Source organism: Anguilla rostrata, chromosome 14 (assembly GCF_018555375.3).
Source record: "Anguilla rostrata isolate EN2019 chromosome 14, ASM1855537v3, whole genome shotgun sequence".
NCBI classification, from domain to species: Eukaryota; Metazoa; Chordata; class Actinopteri; order Anguilliformes; family Anguillidae; genus Anguilla; species Anguilla rostrata.
The window spans coordinates 15,687,669-15,704,003 of record NC_057946.1 but is presented as its reverse complement, the minus strand read 5'-3'; the positions used below and the strand labels follow the sequence as shown (position 1 = coordinate 15,704,003).

Below are 16,335 nucleotides of genomic sequence, written 5' to 3'. Positions count from 1 at the left end.
GTCACAGAGTGACACAAGCCAGTACGATTTTCTAATCCACCTCCTTTCCACAGTAAATGTAGATGGCTGTTCTGTGGATGTCTGTAGCGTGGGCGTGCGACTTACATCAATGAGTGTCTCATTCTCGACAAGTGTGATGGAAATGAGGGATCTTGTATTTGTCAAAGGATGATTGAGCATCTGAGAACACCAGCTGGGTTGTTTCCACCAGAAAAATTAATTCAAAGACATCAAAGCCAATTCAAATTCAAATTCAGATGTATGTGGAATGTACTGACATGTCTCTCATATTTGGTGACACTCACTAAAACTTCTGAACATCACACCGTGTCACAGACAAAAAATTTTCAACACGGTTAGCATAAGCTGATAGAAAAAAATCTAATACAATAAGAACATCACTTTTTTTCTATTCTGTTTCCCAATAAACAACCTTTTACACATCTCTCAGAAAAATAGCCTTTCCTTCTAGAAGAACATTAAATGAGATTCTGTAAATGTTCTCTGATTCTTGTGTCCCAGTCTGAAATGTAAATGCTTCAATATTCTGAGCCCTTATCACCAGCAGAAGAGTCATTAGTCAGTTAAAGGCAATCTATTTCTCAGAGAAAAGAGAGATGAGATAAAGATTGATATCCCCAAAATGTGTTCTTCTGAGTGCATAAATGCATACTAATGTAAAATCTCTCCACATCATCCTCAATACAAAATAAAGCTGTCAAATGATTGATTCCCAAACCTTCACCTTTTTGACGCCAGTAACAACTTATCCTTTCAATCTCTGCTGACAGAAGGCTTTCATATCCAGAAAGGTTGATTTATGATTTGTGTGGGTGATTTGTTAGACAGATGTTTCCATCAGTGCTATAGGCCTTTGTGTGACACTGATCTTTGTGTCCATCTCAAATCCCCTGCAAGGTGTAAGTCCGAGGAACCTTCTTGCGATTAGAGCACTGTGAAACAAGAAGTACACATGGCTGAGATAAGGCTCACCCATTTCAGTCTTACCTTATCTCCGTCCTCTCCTGGGGGTCCGAGAGGGCCGGCTGGGCCTGGAAGACCGACAGGACCCTGGACACCATCTCTTCCTGCAGGACCTTGTGGACCTTTCTCACCCTATAGTGCAAGGCAGCAAACTCACTCATTCTGCTCAAGGGGGTAATTGGAGAATAAACAGAATGCAGGTGGGGCTGCCCCACTGCAAGAAATTCAAGAATAATAGGCTTATGCTATGAGGCGTACTGCTAAGAATAAATACAGCCAATTATTCTTCAGGGAAAAGAAGAACGAATGCCTGAAAACCCCAGAATGCGTTGAAGAAAGTACTTATAAATTATACACATAAAGTTAAATCAAGAGGGACTGATGAGATATTCTATATTCTAACACATTATATGCACTAGAGAGAGAAGAATTCATTCTCACCGGTCCACCCTTCTCTCCGGCGGGGCCTGGGGGGCCCTGGGGTCCAGGGCGTCCTGGAAGTCCGGTGGGTCCAGCTGGGCCGGCAGGACCTCGTTCACCAGGAGAACCCTGTGGTGGTACATAAAGTTTGAATTATTGCTGAAACCAATATTCAGTGCATTCTTTTGTTCTTCAATAACATAAATAATGGCAACTTTTCTATAATACAGTATATAATAATGTGTAACATCACATTTTATCAGTGTCCTTGAAATTTGGAGATAATATACACAATACCCAGCTCAGGAAAAAAAAATGAAGAGACCAGTGTATGGGCACGTGTCTGCGTAAAATCTCATTCTTATTTTCTTTCATGAACTATTGACCACATTTGATGTTAATTCAAAACAAAATATTGTCATTCAGAGCATTTATTTGCAGAAAATGACAACTGGTCAAAATCCAAAAAAATCCAAATAATACCAAATAAGTTTATATTAAAAAATAAATAATAACAATTCCAATGTCTTCACTTAGTAAAGGGTTCAATTATGAATATGTCTAACCCCCGATTTGTAATCAAGTAACCACTTTTTCCAAAAATATGGGGTGGTCTCTTGAATTTTTCCAGAGCTGTAGCTGTGACACATCAAGCCAGAAGCAAACAGCACCATTTCATTTAAAACTATACATTTGATATTCCTGCCATGGAAATATCTGATTTGTGTGAGTTCATCTGAAAGTGAAAGTATCTGTCTGTGCTCACCGCAGGTCCAGGAGGGCCGTTGGGACCTTCATTTCCTTTCAAACCAGGTGCCCCCTATGGACAGAAAAAAAAATCTTTAAAACAAGCATTTAGTCCAAAGAAGTCATTCTATATAACATTCTCCTAGAAGATGCTCCACTGGACAGAGACTGAGTAAGATAGATGCTTATGAATCATGATTCGTAAGCCACTATAACTAGTAACACCAGCTTCTAAACTCCCTATGTTGAAGAAAAAATAAATACATAAAATAATTTGCACCATTTACATCTTCAACTTTAATTTAATTCTACATTGGATCATGAACTATCTATGAGTAATTATTCAAATTTTAGTTTCATAGCTCAAGGGATTAAAATAAGAGGCTTTCAAATTCATTATAATGCGACATAGGAGGATAGTGCAGAATCCTCTTCATGAAACTGAGGACGAGAATGAAAAATAGTGGTACTCACTACTGGACCAGGCAGGCCTCGTTCTCCAGGGAATCCTCTCAAACCAGGTGGGCCATCTTTACCAGCAGGGCCAGCGGGACCCGGGTCACCCTGTGGTGACAGCGACAACTCTCATAACTGACGGCACCTCCCCAAATGCTCTGCAAACACTATTAGGTCAAATGTCCTGTAAAATCACTTAAAAAACATTCAGCTTAGTGCAGCCAGGAGCATTTGAAAGTTTGAATATAATCAACCAGGCTTACAGAATTGAAACCCCTGACTGTCCAACTTTTTGACGTGCACGACAAACTGCTGAGGCTGGAGCTCTTACCTTGGCCCCCTCTTTTCCTGTAGCTCCCGGAAGGCCCTGCTCACCAGGGGGCCCAAGAGGTCCTGGGTGGCCCCGGTCACCCATTGGTCCAGTTTCACCTGTTGGGCCCTGCAAAAGAATGATTTGAAACATGTTATTGATTGTAGGTGTATGTATTACAACAGGGCTTGCAGGTGAGCTACAACATTTAAGGTCTAATAAACTAAGTGAGTGGTAATAGAAAGGTGGACAAGGGAGAATTGCATATATGATGATATCATTTCATTTTCATTTTTTGTTCTGTTATTTCTTCTAATATCTTTTACATGAGATTGAAACTGCACTCTATTTCCATAACTGATTAATCATACTGCTACTGACTGGTGCAGCCAGTTTTCCACCCTTTGGATTGCTGTATTGAAAAAGTGTTACTAGTGCTTTGACCTTGTGCATTTGTTCATTGACAAAGCCCTCTGGCTAAAGGACCCATGAGAAGTCTATTTTCAGCAGCACATTAATGTCATGGTAGAATCCATTTTCAGGTTATTAAAATATTTAAGATTTTTTCAGTGTTATTTAGCTGTGAATCAGCAAACTCTTCCAGGCCGCTGTCTCTCCTCAATAAAGAAGACAGTATACTTCATTGGCATGTGTGGTTGCTTATTCACTGTAAGACCTGTCTAGTGTATGAAGGGAGAATGAAGGTTATTGTCACTCTTTCAACTCACAGTGATTGATGTATTACACCCTTCTGACTGACTACTTTGGCATTGTAGCATGTGAACATTTCAGCATTTATTTCTATACTATGCACCTTGTCTTCTCTCATATTTGTCAGAACCATCTATAGCCCACCTCAGAGCAGTTTTCCTTGCTGCAGTGATTTTACCCCAGGAAAGCCTCATTTTCCATTTTCTAATTTTTCATGTTGTTTTCTCGACCAACAAACTGGTCTCATGTTTATCCCAAGGAAACCAGCAAAAGTTTTCCAGCCATTGATTGTGCCAAGAGTGGGAGAGGTCAGAACGGTACGTCGATATATGCAATGCTGGCAATTAGCTTTTTGAAAAAGCACAGGCGTGGAAATGGGCTGTTGACTTGGCATGTATAATGAATGAATGGGGAAGGGCTTTTGTCTGAAAGGAAAGACATGATACTCCTTGGCAGTAAGGGCATATGAAAAATGTGCTGTTTGGAGGCCTTCTGCCTGAGGAACGAACATGGCCGAAACACCCCGTCTAATGGCTGTTGCCTTCGCTTTCCTGTCCATTAAAATTGATTTAAACCATAGTAAATATTTCAGTAACACTGCTAAAAGGGCATATATAAACAAATGTTTATGTTACTCTCTTTAAATGTTAGCAATTCTCTTGTGCCATAGCATTAATATAATTAATATAAATAGGGAAATAAAAGCAATTAGGGATGTGCTGCTTTTTTGGATGTATGGTTTGTGCTAAGCTTTTACAGTACATAACTGAAAGCACTATTATTTTGTCAAGTGAGTCAAGTCAAGTGAGGTCAAAAAAAAAAAAAAGTGCAACCGATGGTCATATTTTTTGAATGAGAGCTTCGAATCTTCAAGGTCAGAATCATATAATAGATCAATAGAGGCCTGCAAGTTGTATCTCCACCCAATCCCTCCCCTGACACTATTTCTAATAGCATGCAAGAGAGACAAACCATTTGTTTCTCAAGACACCTCTGATTCTATTTTCAACATGGTTGATATAGGGCGTCTTGGTTATATTTTCAGTATCTTGCACTTGTACTGTTTTGTGTTTGTTTCACTCCAAAGCTATCTGCCCTGCTCCCACAACAGCCATGTTTGTTATGAAAGTCAATAGGGACCTGTGCAGTGTTTTCTGCTAAGCTAAGTCCTGCCCAGATGCTCTGAACCATGGCTTCTGAGCTCTATCCAAAAATGTTCCCAAAAGTTAGGATTATTAAACCAGCGTCTAATGCAGGGGACAATATGTATTGAATCTTTTCTCAGCAATTATTACAGGTAGCAGTGAAAATGAATAAGGTAGGCTTGAACAGCCCCTACAAGTATGTGTGTGTGTGTGTGTGTATGTGTGTGGGGGTGTGCACGTGTGTGAGTGGTGTGCAGAAATGATGATTGATGGGCATGGTTGAACTGTCTGCTACATCTGAGTGAACGGTGAGAATGAGAGACTCACCTGAGGTCCAACAACACCTGGTGGTCCAGGAGGTCCAGTCTTGCCTTGGAAGCCCTGTGGAAAGAGGATAAGTTAGACTCTGAAGAAGACAGCAAGTGACACCTGTGAAGACAGTTCTCTGATCATCTGTTTGATAGTCTCCCTCTCTGGCAGAGTGGTAGTGTGTATACTGTTCCCTCTCATCACTATTATTCTGTTGCTTGCATTCTTTGTCCCAGAGTAACTGAGCAATGCAGCTTAGGGTGTGAAATATGGTACTCACAGTTTCACCTCTCTGCCCAGGGTGTCCAGGAAGTCCATCTTTTCCAGCTGGGCCCTGGAATAAAAAGAAAAAAGATGAATCACGTCCTACATAGACATGGCATTAATGAACAGCAGCCTTGGCAAGAGTTCCACATCTGTGGCAGAAAAGGATCATGAAGCAGAAGGACACCATTTATGATCTGATCAGAAATTCTGAAAGATTCACAAAACACACATTTTTATTTTGGAAAGCCTTACTACTTACAGGTGGGCCCTTTGGTCCAGGGAATCCAGTTGGACCCTGAGGCCCTGGAACACCCTAGAAAAGGAGGGAGAAATTAGAACTGCCCAGCATCAATGCTCACTTCCCCCCAAATGCTCAGCTGAATGGATTAACTCATATAAATGCTTTGAACAATAATTAGAATAATGTATCATACCCTTTCGCCTGGTGGTCCAGGAGGACCATCGCTTCCTGAGTTACCCTGTGGAGGTAGGAGAGGGATTATTACATTCAGTCTATGGTTAATAAGGACTGATACTCTAATAGGGGTATACGGTTAGAGTGACACAACTCAGGAGTTATCACCTTAGGCCCCGCCTTTCCTGTTGGACCTCTTGGACCCCTCTCTCCACGTGGACCCTAAAGAATAGCAAGAAAACATGAAAAAACATGACATGTCTTTCAGCCGAGCAATGAGTTCTTCCATCCACATGTCAGAAGTCATGATTCATGATACAAGGTGCTCATCTTTCTGGTCTGGCATCTGATCATTAATTGTTTCTGAGCCATGTTCCTTATTATACACAATACCTAAAACCATCCAGTGACATAGAAGCCAGACAGCTTATTTAGACCTAATTAACTGAAGCAGTTAAAAAAATAATAATAATTATAATAATTGTTATTATTTTTTAAATGGCCTATACAGTGTACCCACAGGACTAGTGTAAGTAAGTGCAGGTTTGCATATATTCCAAAAGATACAGATCAAGGAGGTTTTCAACACTTTCTTTCTTCATCTTCTATTCTACAGCTAACATATACAGCTTAAAAGGTACATAAAGGTACAACACAGGATCAAAACCCACATGCCGGTACAGAGCGGACTGGACCATTGCTCATTGTGGGGTATATGTACCATTACAACACAAAACTATTTGCCAATGTGAGAGGAAACTTACAGTTGGTCCCCTCTGTCCTCTTGGCCCAGGCTTTCCAGCTGTACCCTGAGGCAGTGGAAAAGAAGAATTAAAAAGTGCCCTCTGTCCACACTTCTGATCTCAGCCCTGAAGAGATGAAAGCCATTCTCCTGGACAGCCTGACAAATGTGATCCTCTGCGTAGGTAGGCTTCACGAACGGAATTAAACCAACAGCAGACAAGTGTGGGTCAGGGAACACATCCATTACGTCCTCCTGGTACTAAGGATAGTTAAATAAACGTCCTACCTTCCCTGTGTATACAAGAACCTCCATACAAGTTTTGTCTCATCTGTAAGTATTAATTAAGGAATACTTGTCATCGAAAAATAAGGTAATCAGGATGATTTGAAACCAAGGGTGTTTTTTCTTGTGAAACATACAACATAATGCGAACATCTGTTTAAACTTTTATGTCTTTCACACTATGCATTTCATACTTCTTTAAAGCAAGCCCTACAAATGACATCAAAATAGAAGACAATGAGCTGAGAAAATCCTTTGTTGTAATTGGCAAGCAGCTTATTTTTTAAGCTTTGCAGGAGGAAAAGCTGTGTATGGTATTTTTGCACAGTACGGAATGCCATTGCTCTTTGACTGTGTTAACGAACCAGCTCTAATTAAACATGTAAGGCTTCTGAACATTATACTGTGCCACTCACTGGGTGTTTTCATACATTTAAAAACAGTGGTGCTAATGGGCTGAGACATGCACCCCGTGGTCCCTGGTAATCTCTTTCCCATTTATGAAAGAACACAAACATTCAGTCTGCTTATGTCAAGCTCCAGTGAGGTTTGCTTCTCATAATGTCTCTCCCGTATTGGTCTTGGTAAATGTTTCCCTGCCGGTCTAGATGGCTGAGAGTTTAAAATGGACGGCTCTTACTTACTCGTGTTCCTTTTTCTCCATTCGCTCCTGGAAAACCTTGAAATCCCTGAGATCCCTAAAATACAGAAGGGGGGGGGGAAGGACAAGATTTAACCACATGCCCTTCAAAGACAAAGGGGAAGGGGAAATTGCCTGTTCAGCTGAATATTGTACTGTGGAGCACTGATGAAACCAAACGACATGCTAAATCTTTTAATGCTTTGATCAGTAGAGTTCAAACATGTCTGGTACAAGCTCCAAATCCAGGGCTGTCAAAGGAGGGCCTTGGGATTGGAAAAGGTGCACCGTCTGTTATGTTTAATGAAGGGCCCAAAGAAACATATGGCCCAAGTTTGGCACCATAGGAGATTGCTGATACTATGCAAAAACACAACTGTGAAATTTCCTCAGGTGAAGTAACTAAAGAGAAGACATTGGATAACAACTTACCTTTGGACCTTGTCTACCTGGGTAACCTGGCAGCCCTGGAACACCAAGCTTGCCCTGAAAACATAAAACAAGGTGCGTTGAGAAGCAGTTTCCTCTAGATTCATTACATAATACTGAATGCGTCATTCAAATCTCATTGACAGCAGAGCTGAACAGTACAGTGGGTGCGAACTTGCTTACTCATTTGCATGATTGCAAACGTCTTGACGTCTTCATATCATATGACAAATGAGATATAAACTGCAGTCTTGCTTTCAAATGTTTTGGTTTGTAACTCCATTTGGGCCACTATGAAAACAAATTTCTTTGCATTCTCATTAAAGTCTTATTCAGGTTAATATGAGTGGGAATTCCAATAAGAAATTAGCTGCTTTACTAATGCTTTAATTTAGTAAAACCTTAGGGAAACTTTGCAATTCCTCTCATATAAAAAGATTAGAGAAACCACAAATAATCGTACATTTATTTCAAAAGCTTTTTTTCATAGGACAAACCATGTAGCGAACCATATGCATCACAGGCATATCTCAAACACCCACCTTTTCGCCATTAGGCCCAAGAGGACCAGAATCCCCAGGAAGCCCAGACCGACCTTTGGGACCCTCAGGGCCATCCTCGCCTCTGGGTCCAGCAGGTCCCAGTTCTCCCTGTGTGAACACATACCAAAAAGGTTATAGCACAGATATAGTAGAAAACGTCTTCAGTTTCCATAGTTGATTACTTCTAATACTGCTTTCAAAGTTTTAATGTAAGGCCTGCAGTATTAGATGGCTTTCTGTGTCTGTGTGAATTATTACTTATGCGCATTGACACTTGCCTTTGACTGTTCTACTGTATTTACAACAGTGCACTTAGTCCCTCAAAGGAAACGGACAAAGCAATTTCCAGAGCTGTCAGACACTGCAGCATGAGTTACAGCCTGCTTTATTCTCTCTGTCTTAAAACGTATTCATGTATCTCAAGTTTCATAAAACAGTGACAGATTCACTTCTGCAGCTTGGCATAAGCTGGTACTGACAATACGTTGTTACCGTGCTGACTCCATAGAACACTGTAACCATGACAGTTCTATTCTCTTTGACCCCTAGCCTGTAAGGGTTCTCTGTGGTAACATCTTCTCTTGGATGTGCAGCCCATACTTGCTGAAATGTTCTTTAATCAGGTATTATGACATGTCCAGAGGAATTTGACTTCAACCCATTTCTCTCTCTTTCTTTGTTTCTCTCTCCCTCGCTCTGTACTTTGAACAGATTTAACTGATTTCTGGATGCTTTTGCTAGTTAAGGATTGTGGTTGTCTTGTTTGAAGTGATGGATAGAAAGAGTATTACTGCATACCTTCAATGATGCTTTCAATGTATCCCCTGACTTTACTATTAACTGAATTCCTAATAAGGTCCAAGGAAGGGCAGGAAAGGCAGAGGCGATGGGAAAGGGGAATTTTTGAGTCTATTACAGACCCTGGGATACTCTTCCATGGGGACTTGGCACTGAGTGGACGGCTTGTCAGCAGTAATTGGAAATGATGGGCAGTGCGGGTGTCATCTAATTTACAGGAACATTCAGCCCTCAGCTGCAGAGGGACAGTCTGTGTTTGCTCATTATGTACAATTACACAGTGACTCAGGGGTCAAAACGCTTTATGACAACAGGGAAAACATAGAGGCTCAATATATCGACCAGTTACTGTCAAGGTTACCTCGCCACTTTCAGACTTCATTTCAGTTATATTGAGGGGATAGTCCTATGCTGTGAACTAAAACAGCCCCTAATATATTTATCAGTGTTTCTCTTATTCATTTGTTAACACTAGAAAGGTCAGAGGCCACGTCATCCGGTATTTAAAATTACTCAGACACTGTAGATGCAGTGCCCTCCTCCTTCCATGAATTTTACTATAAATTTGGAATAACTGTGTTAAAAATTCAAAAAAATCAACTCAGTAAAAAAAAAAAATACAGTCAGTTTGTGCTGTTTACTTCACAAAATCCTCTGTCTGACAATGGGAGGCAGGTGCTGGTACTCAGGTGTGAACGTGTCGCTCTCTTCTCCGGCATGCTATTCAGCTACTGACTGACTGATGCTTTGATATACGAATTGCTCAATGAAGTGTTATCAAAAATAATTTAGCACATACAATCACACAAAATTCATTAATTGCAATCGTGTGATGAAGTTGATAAGGACTTTATGGTCAGGATGAATAATTGTGGGCATAGAAATGACATGATTAGAACTCTGAGATAATGCCTTCAACAAATTTTTGGTTTATCATTGAAACAGACTTTGAATAAACTGAATAGATTAGCTGCACGACAACCTCGTTAAATTTAACTGAATTGTGTGCATGCGGTCCCTGCAAACCACCAAAGCCATGCATTTTCTGATGAGTAAGAGGAGAGTGACAGTGCATATGTAAAAGCGCACTCCTAACAGCAAGAGCAGGGAAAGGGAAAAGCTATTTAGGGAAGAAGTTATTTGAGTAAAGAATAACTGTTTTTAAAAATACTGCACTTTGTATTTCTTTAACTACTTTTTCCATTTGGTGTTTTTTCTTGCTTTGCATAATATGCCTTGATACATTTTTGCTTTGGCCTATATAAGAAAACCACTAAAATTTTGAAATACAAATTTTGAAATTGATTTCAAGAAAATAGTTTTGAAAAATACGGTTTCGTAATACTTATGAAATTAGGACACCGGGTGGGTGGAGAAATCGATGCTATAATAATGGACAAGGCTGACGCTGCTGGACATAATAGGAAGTTTTAAAAAAGACAGCCTTTCTAGTGTAAAAACCTTACTGTAATTATTCAGCAGCACTGTCCAATTAGATGGGGATCTGTCGCTGGTCAAATTAATGGAGACTGTACCCATATTTTTGGGCAGAGTATACATTCCTTACTCTGGAAATTACATGAAGGAAGTATTAGCTTATTAAACCTTACTGGTATGCCTACCACCTACCCTGAGCCTATATTATTGCACGGGTGCACTGAAATACATTATTAAACATGCTTCCTTGATTCCAGCTGGCTCCTGTCTTCAAGTGGAAGCTGTTAAATCTCAGCCACTGAATCAATGTATGTGTGTGTGCGTGTGCGTGTGTGTGTGGCTGCGTTGTGTGTTTGTGTGTGTGTGAGTGTGTGTGAGATATAATACAATGCATTGAAAAATGAAAATCACATACCCTGTCACCCTTAATTCCCATATCCCCCTTGAATCCAGGGAAGCCATCTTCTCCCTGTGAGAGAAAAAAAATAGGAAGAACACGTGAGGTCATACAGAAATGAGAACGTCTGTTCCCCCTTGCTCATTTCAGTGATTAAGGATACGCTCCAGGACCACAGATTTATTTAAGCAATTGTGGCAGTGAGTGCAATGAAAGGGCTAATTAATCTTAACATAGGACGCATGGCACACAGAGGGGAGAAGAAAAAACCTTATTTCAGTCTGTTGCCATAGAAACTCTCGCTCTAGCTGCAAAGAATAGCTGTGGTATATTGGAGCTGTAAAAATACTGATCCTCAGCAGTGCCTTGTGTTAAATGTGCTTTTTGCTCTGTGTTTTGTGATTTGAGACACTAACAGTCGCAGGAATTAAAAATAATCATAATAATACTAAATTGAAAAAAATGCATATACATTGATATTGAGACAAAGCATTGATAACTCAAAACAACAACATCATACCTTTTCACCCTTGGTTCCTTTCAGACCACGGACTCCATCAGCACCCTAAAAGAAGAATTTACTAGGTATGAATTTCTGTGAAGCTATAATGTAAAGAGCCAAGTGAAGTTAAAAAGCACATTCAAAAACATTAACAATGCTATACCCCCTAGTGGTAGCACTATTGGATTACACCCACTCAAGTATGTTTCTATGCTGAGATAAATGTGTTGCCCAATCCAGAGGTGGAAAGTAGGAGTCCTGCCATGTGTTTCTTCCACCCGTTAACTCAACCAGCTGATTACACTAATTACTTCTACCTCCTAGCTGAAGAATTGTGCTAATTAGCAAATACAGGTGATTGGAACAAAATACTGGGGAGGACTCCTGCTGTCTGAAACCAGAATTTTCCATGTTCGGATCTATGACCCCACGTCCTCATGCAATGTACATGTTTAGCTTTTCTATTTATTGGAAAAGAACCTACTGTAACACAAACTCTCACTTTTTATGAACCGCAATAATAATGTGGTCCAACATTTTGATAGAATTTTAAACAGATATAAAATGGCACATGAAATCAAAGAGACCATTACTAGGGTATTCATATGTATATATCTACTGCATAATATTTTTTTTTTACCTTTACGCCTCTGGGTCCAGGATAACCAATTGGGCCTTGAGGACCAGCGGGTCCCTATGAACAAAAATTAAAAAAAGACATAATTTTAATTACACAGGTCACAGCAACTAATACAGTGGTATTTATTTCAGAAGGACTTGCCTTACAAGGCATGTGCTGCATGGTGCATTATATACTCACAAAATTTCCCTTTTCACCAGATGGTCCCTCTTTTCCTGGGTGACCCTGTGAGTTATTAGAGAACCTCATAATTACCCAATTACAATTTGAAACTATTATAATAATAAAATAATGAGTATATCATAATTTGCAAAAAAAATAAACAAATCAGTTTGACATGGCTCCTGAAATGCAAGATAAGTAATGATCAGTCATTGATGGCTGTGGCAGAAGACCCAAAGACAGCAATGCCTTGTGCTCTCATAATTCCAGATAATTCCTCCCTACAATGGACCACAAGCTGCTTATTAGCATTCTCACTGGGAGAAGGCTGGGGATGAAGGGATTGGACTCTGTTCCTCTGAGAGTCAAGACTCAATATCTTCCACTCACAATGCATAATGGTTCTAATTGGGAGAACCAGTATATGACCATCATTATCACCCTCATTCAATCCCTTGAGCTCGAGGCCCTACAAGTCGGGAGGACAGCTGCTCTTCTGTCCAAAAGTGAGTAAAGCAGTTAAGCCCTGAGAATGGGACTCAGGAACTATGAAGGCACATCTGTTTCCACATAAAAACACATTACAAACTCTTAGCTTGAGTGATATCATTATTTGAAAATGACATGTTTGTTTTATTGCGTTTTGCGTAATATTTCTTGAAGATGGTGAAATCAAATTTATGAGTGCACAGAGCATCTTTGTAGATGGTGAACAGGGTACTGAATTCCCCCCTCCAGGATCAACATGAAAGGCAATTAAAGGCGTGTGGACACTATGGGGAATGTGGTCTCTCTGCACATCAAAGAACACCAGGTGCTCTGCTCGTCTCATCTTGCCTCGTGGCAGCATCTGTGTTTGTGTCATCTGCTTTTCCCCAGATACCTGTCGGTCAGCCAGACCGTCTGGGAAAAGCGGGAATCACACACTCACCGGCGGTCCATCAGCTCCTGGCATTCCCGGCAGGCCTGGCTTCCCGGTCGGACCCTGGAGGCGAACGACAGGTGCAGTCAGTGAAAGTGAGATTCAGAGAAGTGTGCTGTCTGTAAGGACACCAGCATTTTTGATCCTGTACTTTTAAACTCTCAGCACGGAGACGTCAAATCCAGTCAGTTAAATGAACAGGTTCTCAAAGCTATTCGGTGATGCATAATAAATCCAGGTTTGTCTGGACGCACTAATATATTATCAATAAGAATTTTACAAACTGTTTATTTTGTGTGAATTTATCCACTGAAATGTCCTTTCATTTATAAATACTCTCACCACTGAATCCTATTTTCAGTTCCAATTAGAACTTTATCAAAGATAAATTAGTTTTTTCTGGGAACTTACATGCCCTTTACTGCAGATGCAAGTATGATAAAAACAATTTCTGACCCTCGGCTCAGCAATTACTTCAGGCATTGAGCTTCATTAAGCTGCTACTTTAGGAAACCTAGAATGCACCAACTGCTGTTATATCGGCAATGGGTTCAGCCATTTTCACCCAAATACGAGTGGAAATGCCACATTCATTAAACATTATAAAGTCAAAATATTACACTTTGATCCTTTACTGTCTTTTTGAAAACAAAACCATTGTGTACTGAGTTCATGGCTGAGCATAGTACCTCTATGCTACCACTAGGTGGAGCCAATAGTTGGGTACTTTGCAGGTGCCTTGGTGTATTTTGGAAGCCAACCAATCATAGCTCTAAGCCACACTACGTAATTAATAGGTTCCATGTTGCCAGGGTAGGCAATAAAGACCAAAGCTTCATGCTAGACAGAAGCAATCAACACATGATGATAGCTGGATTATCTGTTCTCTCACCAAGAGACCAAAGTCTCTGGTGAAAGACAAGGGCAGTTTCTGTCATACTGTATGTGCTCAAAAGAAGCAAGAGACTGAATGAAAATAGATTTGTCCTCGCATTTGATTAATATTTGTCCTCAACGTTTGTAACATTTAAATAAAAGCATAACATTTTTAACGTGGACAGGTATTGACTGAATCCAGGTTTTGATCTCTGGGTGATCTTCAAAAGGTTGAGAAGGAGACTTACCTTCTCTCCTGGAGGACCAATGGCTCCTTGAGGCCCTGGCAGACCCTATGGCGATAAGACACGCTGTAAGATTACACACCTGTAGAAGTTTCTGACACCCTGTTAGAAAATCGCTTATTCACAGAAACAGGCTGATTATTCAGTGCAGTGCTTGAGAATTTGGACAGCTGGGCACTGAGTGGAGAGATAAAGAGGCACTCTGAGGTTAACCAGCTACATTCCTTAATTAAATACCTTCCTTTAAAAGCAGTCACCTGCTTGATTCCGTTCAGTGACTTAGAGAAGATTAGGGCTCTGGGAGAAGCACAGTGATCAGAGAAACAGGTGTACGGACAATGCCTTGCGGCTCAGTTCTCTTCAGCAGCTGATACTGACCTGAGCTCCTGGGTTCCCCTGCTGTCCAGGAGGTCCAGGCTCTCCTTGAGGACCCTAAAAAGAAGCAGCTGTGAGCATATGCTGCAGTTCCCCAACCTCTAAACCCCACTTGCCTCCCGCTGTGCCACAGAGGGGGTATCATTTCCCTCCTATCCAAGAACAGCTTCCACAAGGTCTGAAAGGATACTCTAACATGAGGCACGTGAAATCAATATGCGAACATATCACTCTTATGAGATGAGACTCAGACACAATGTCTTCACACTATTCCCATATGTGTGGTTTCACCCTTTTGGGCTTTCTGTTACACAGCCCAGAAGAACATAGGATAACAAATGCTTCCTCTTTATGGTGAAAGAGGTAGGTCCTGTACTCTCCTTCATCCAACTACAGGACTCAAATGTTCATTAAACATATAATAATGTAGGAAAAGTAGTTCTCCTTCTTAAGATATTATTTTATTTCTTACATAATTCCTAGCGCTTCAGCTAACACAAGGAAGACAGGCCCACATTATTTTTGGTACGTTGTATCGATCGCCAAAGAGCTTCCCATCTCCAGTTTGGAGTGAGATTTACCATCAGCAAAAGACAGAGCCATTACAAATTCTCACAGTATCAGTCTAAATGATCAGCATTCAGGTCTCAACAAGGCAATTACTCCAGCGCAAGATTACTGTGCTTCAGTGGCCTGCGCGCACGTACACAGTGACAGCAACTGCCAGGACTCAAGCACTTCGTTCAAGATAATTGAGAATCAATTAAGAGCCTGAGACTGGGCTGGTGGGGAGATGCACATCTCCCATCTATTCTTAATGGACAAAATACCCACGGGGAAGCAGCCCTGCATACAAGAGGCTCACATTAGGACCACTGCATCCGCTAAGTCGATTTGGAATTACAGAAAGAGCCTTGGTGTTCTTTTTGCCCCAGGCCTCAATTTACTCACACACACTCAGTCTCAACCGCGATTCCTCCAGTGTTTTTTTTTCAGCTCTTCGGCTTGATGTCATCATGTACGGATAAAGATATGTGCATGTGTGCGTTTTGTGTGTTGTATGTGTTTGTGTTTCGTTAAACTCACAATATTTCCTTTGGGTCCAGGGTGGCCGTCCATTCCAGTTACACCCTGTCATGCAAAAAAGAATCTGATATGAAAGCCGGCTGATGGCTAAGCCGCCTGTGGCCATGTATAAATGTACAAAGTAGAATTATGCATCAAGATTTCATGACAAGAGTTTTTTGAAGACATGGGATTCCATATAAGCAGGCTGATGATATTTATTCCATATAAGCAGAGTAATACATATTTATTCTGTGCTTGAAATGAGGTAAGCAATCACTTGCTAAGGACACAATTGATATATTCAATAAGGACTGTGGGCCACAAAATAATGATTTTTGTGTGGCTGTATTCCCACACTCACAGGAGATCCAGGAGGCCCTTGGGGTCCCTTTGGTCCTAGCAAACCACGAGGCCCCTGTGAGGACAGAGAAATAGGGTGACAGCGAGAGAGAATGGGAGAAAGAAAGAAAGAAAGAAAAAAAACAGTCAGGCCTGTCTAAAGGAAAAACAG

General features: G+C 40.7%; 1 protein-coding gene across 3 annotated transcripts in view; it reads right to left on the bottom strand.

The window, feature by feature from the left end:
• col5a1 (procollagen, type V, alpha 1) overlaps positions 1-16,335 on the bottom strand; it is a 100,159-nt gene that overhangs the window by 16,025 nt on the left and 67,799 nt on the right. For all 3 annotated transcript variants that reach the window (XM_064308874.1, XM_064308872.1, XM_064308873.1), the window contains exons 21-43: positions 16,186-16,239; positions 15,843-15,887; positions 14,760-14,813; positions 14,385-14,429; positions 13,270-13,323; positions 12,357-12,401; positions 12,177-12,230; positions 11,555-11,599; positions 11,053-11,106; positions 8,403-8,510; positions 7,864-7,917; positions 7,436-7,489; positions 6,529-6,573; positions 5,933-5,986; positions 5,784-5,828; positions 5,609-5,662; positions 5,363-5,416; positions 5,101-5,154; positions 2,939-3,046; positions 2,626-2,715; positions 2,171-2,224; positions 1,426-1,533; positions 1,009-1,116 (exon numbers count right to left, since the gene is read on the bottom strand). In XM_064308874.1, coding sequence (XP_064164944.1) covers positions 1,009-1,116; positions 1,426-1,533; positions 2,171-2,224; positions 2,626-2,715; positions 2,939-3,046; positions 5,101-5,154; positions 5,363-5,416; positions 5,609-5,662; positions 5,784-5,828; positions 5,933-5,986; positions 6,529-6,573; positions 7,436-7,489; positions 7,864-7,917; positions 8,403-8,510; positions 11,053-11,106; positions 11,555-11,599; positions 12,177-12,230; positions 12,357-12,401; positions 13,270-13,323; positions 14,385-14,429; positions 14,760-14,813; positions 15,843-15,887; positions 16,186-16,239 — 1,440 coding nt within the window. The remainder of the gene's footprint in view (positions 1-1,008; positions 1,117-1,425; positions 1,534-2,170; positions 2,225-2,625; positions 2,716-2,938; positions 3,047-5,100; positions 5,155-5,362; positions 5,417-5,608; positions 5,663-5,783; positions 5,829-5,932; positions 5,987-6,528; positions 6,574-7,435; positions 7,490-7,863; positions 7,918-8,402; positions 8,511-11,052; positions 11,107-11,554; positions 11,600-12,176; positions 12,231-12,356; positions 12,402-13,269; positions 13,324-14,384; positions 14,430-14,759; positions 14,814-15,842; positions 15,888-16,185; positions 16,240-16,335) is intronic.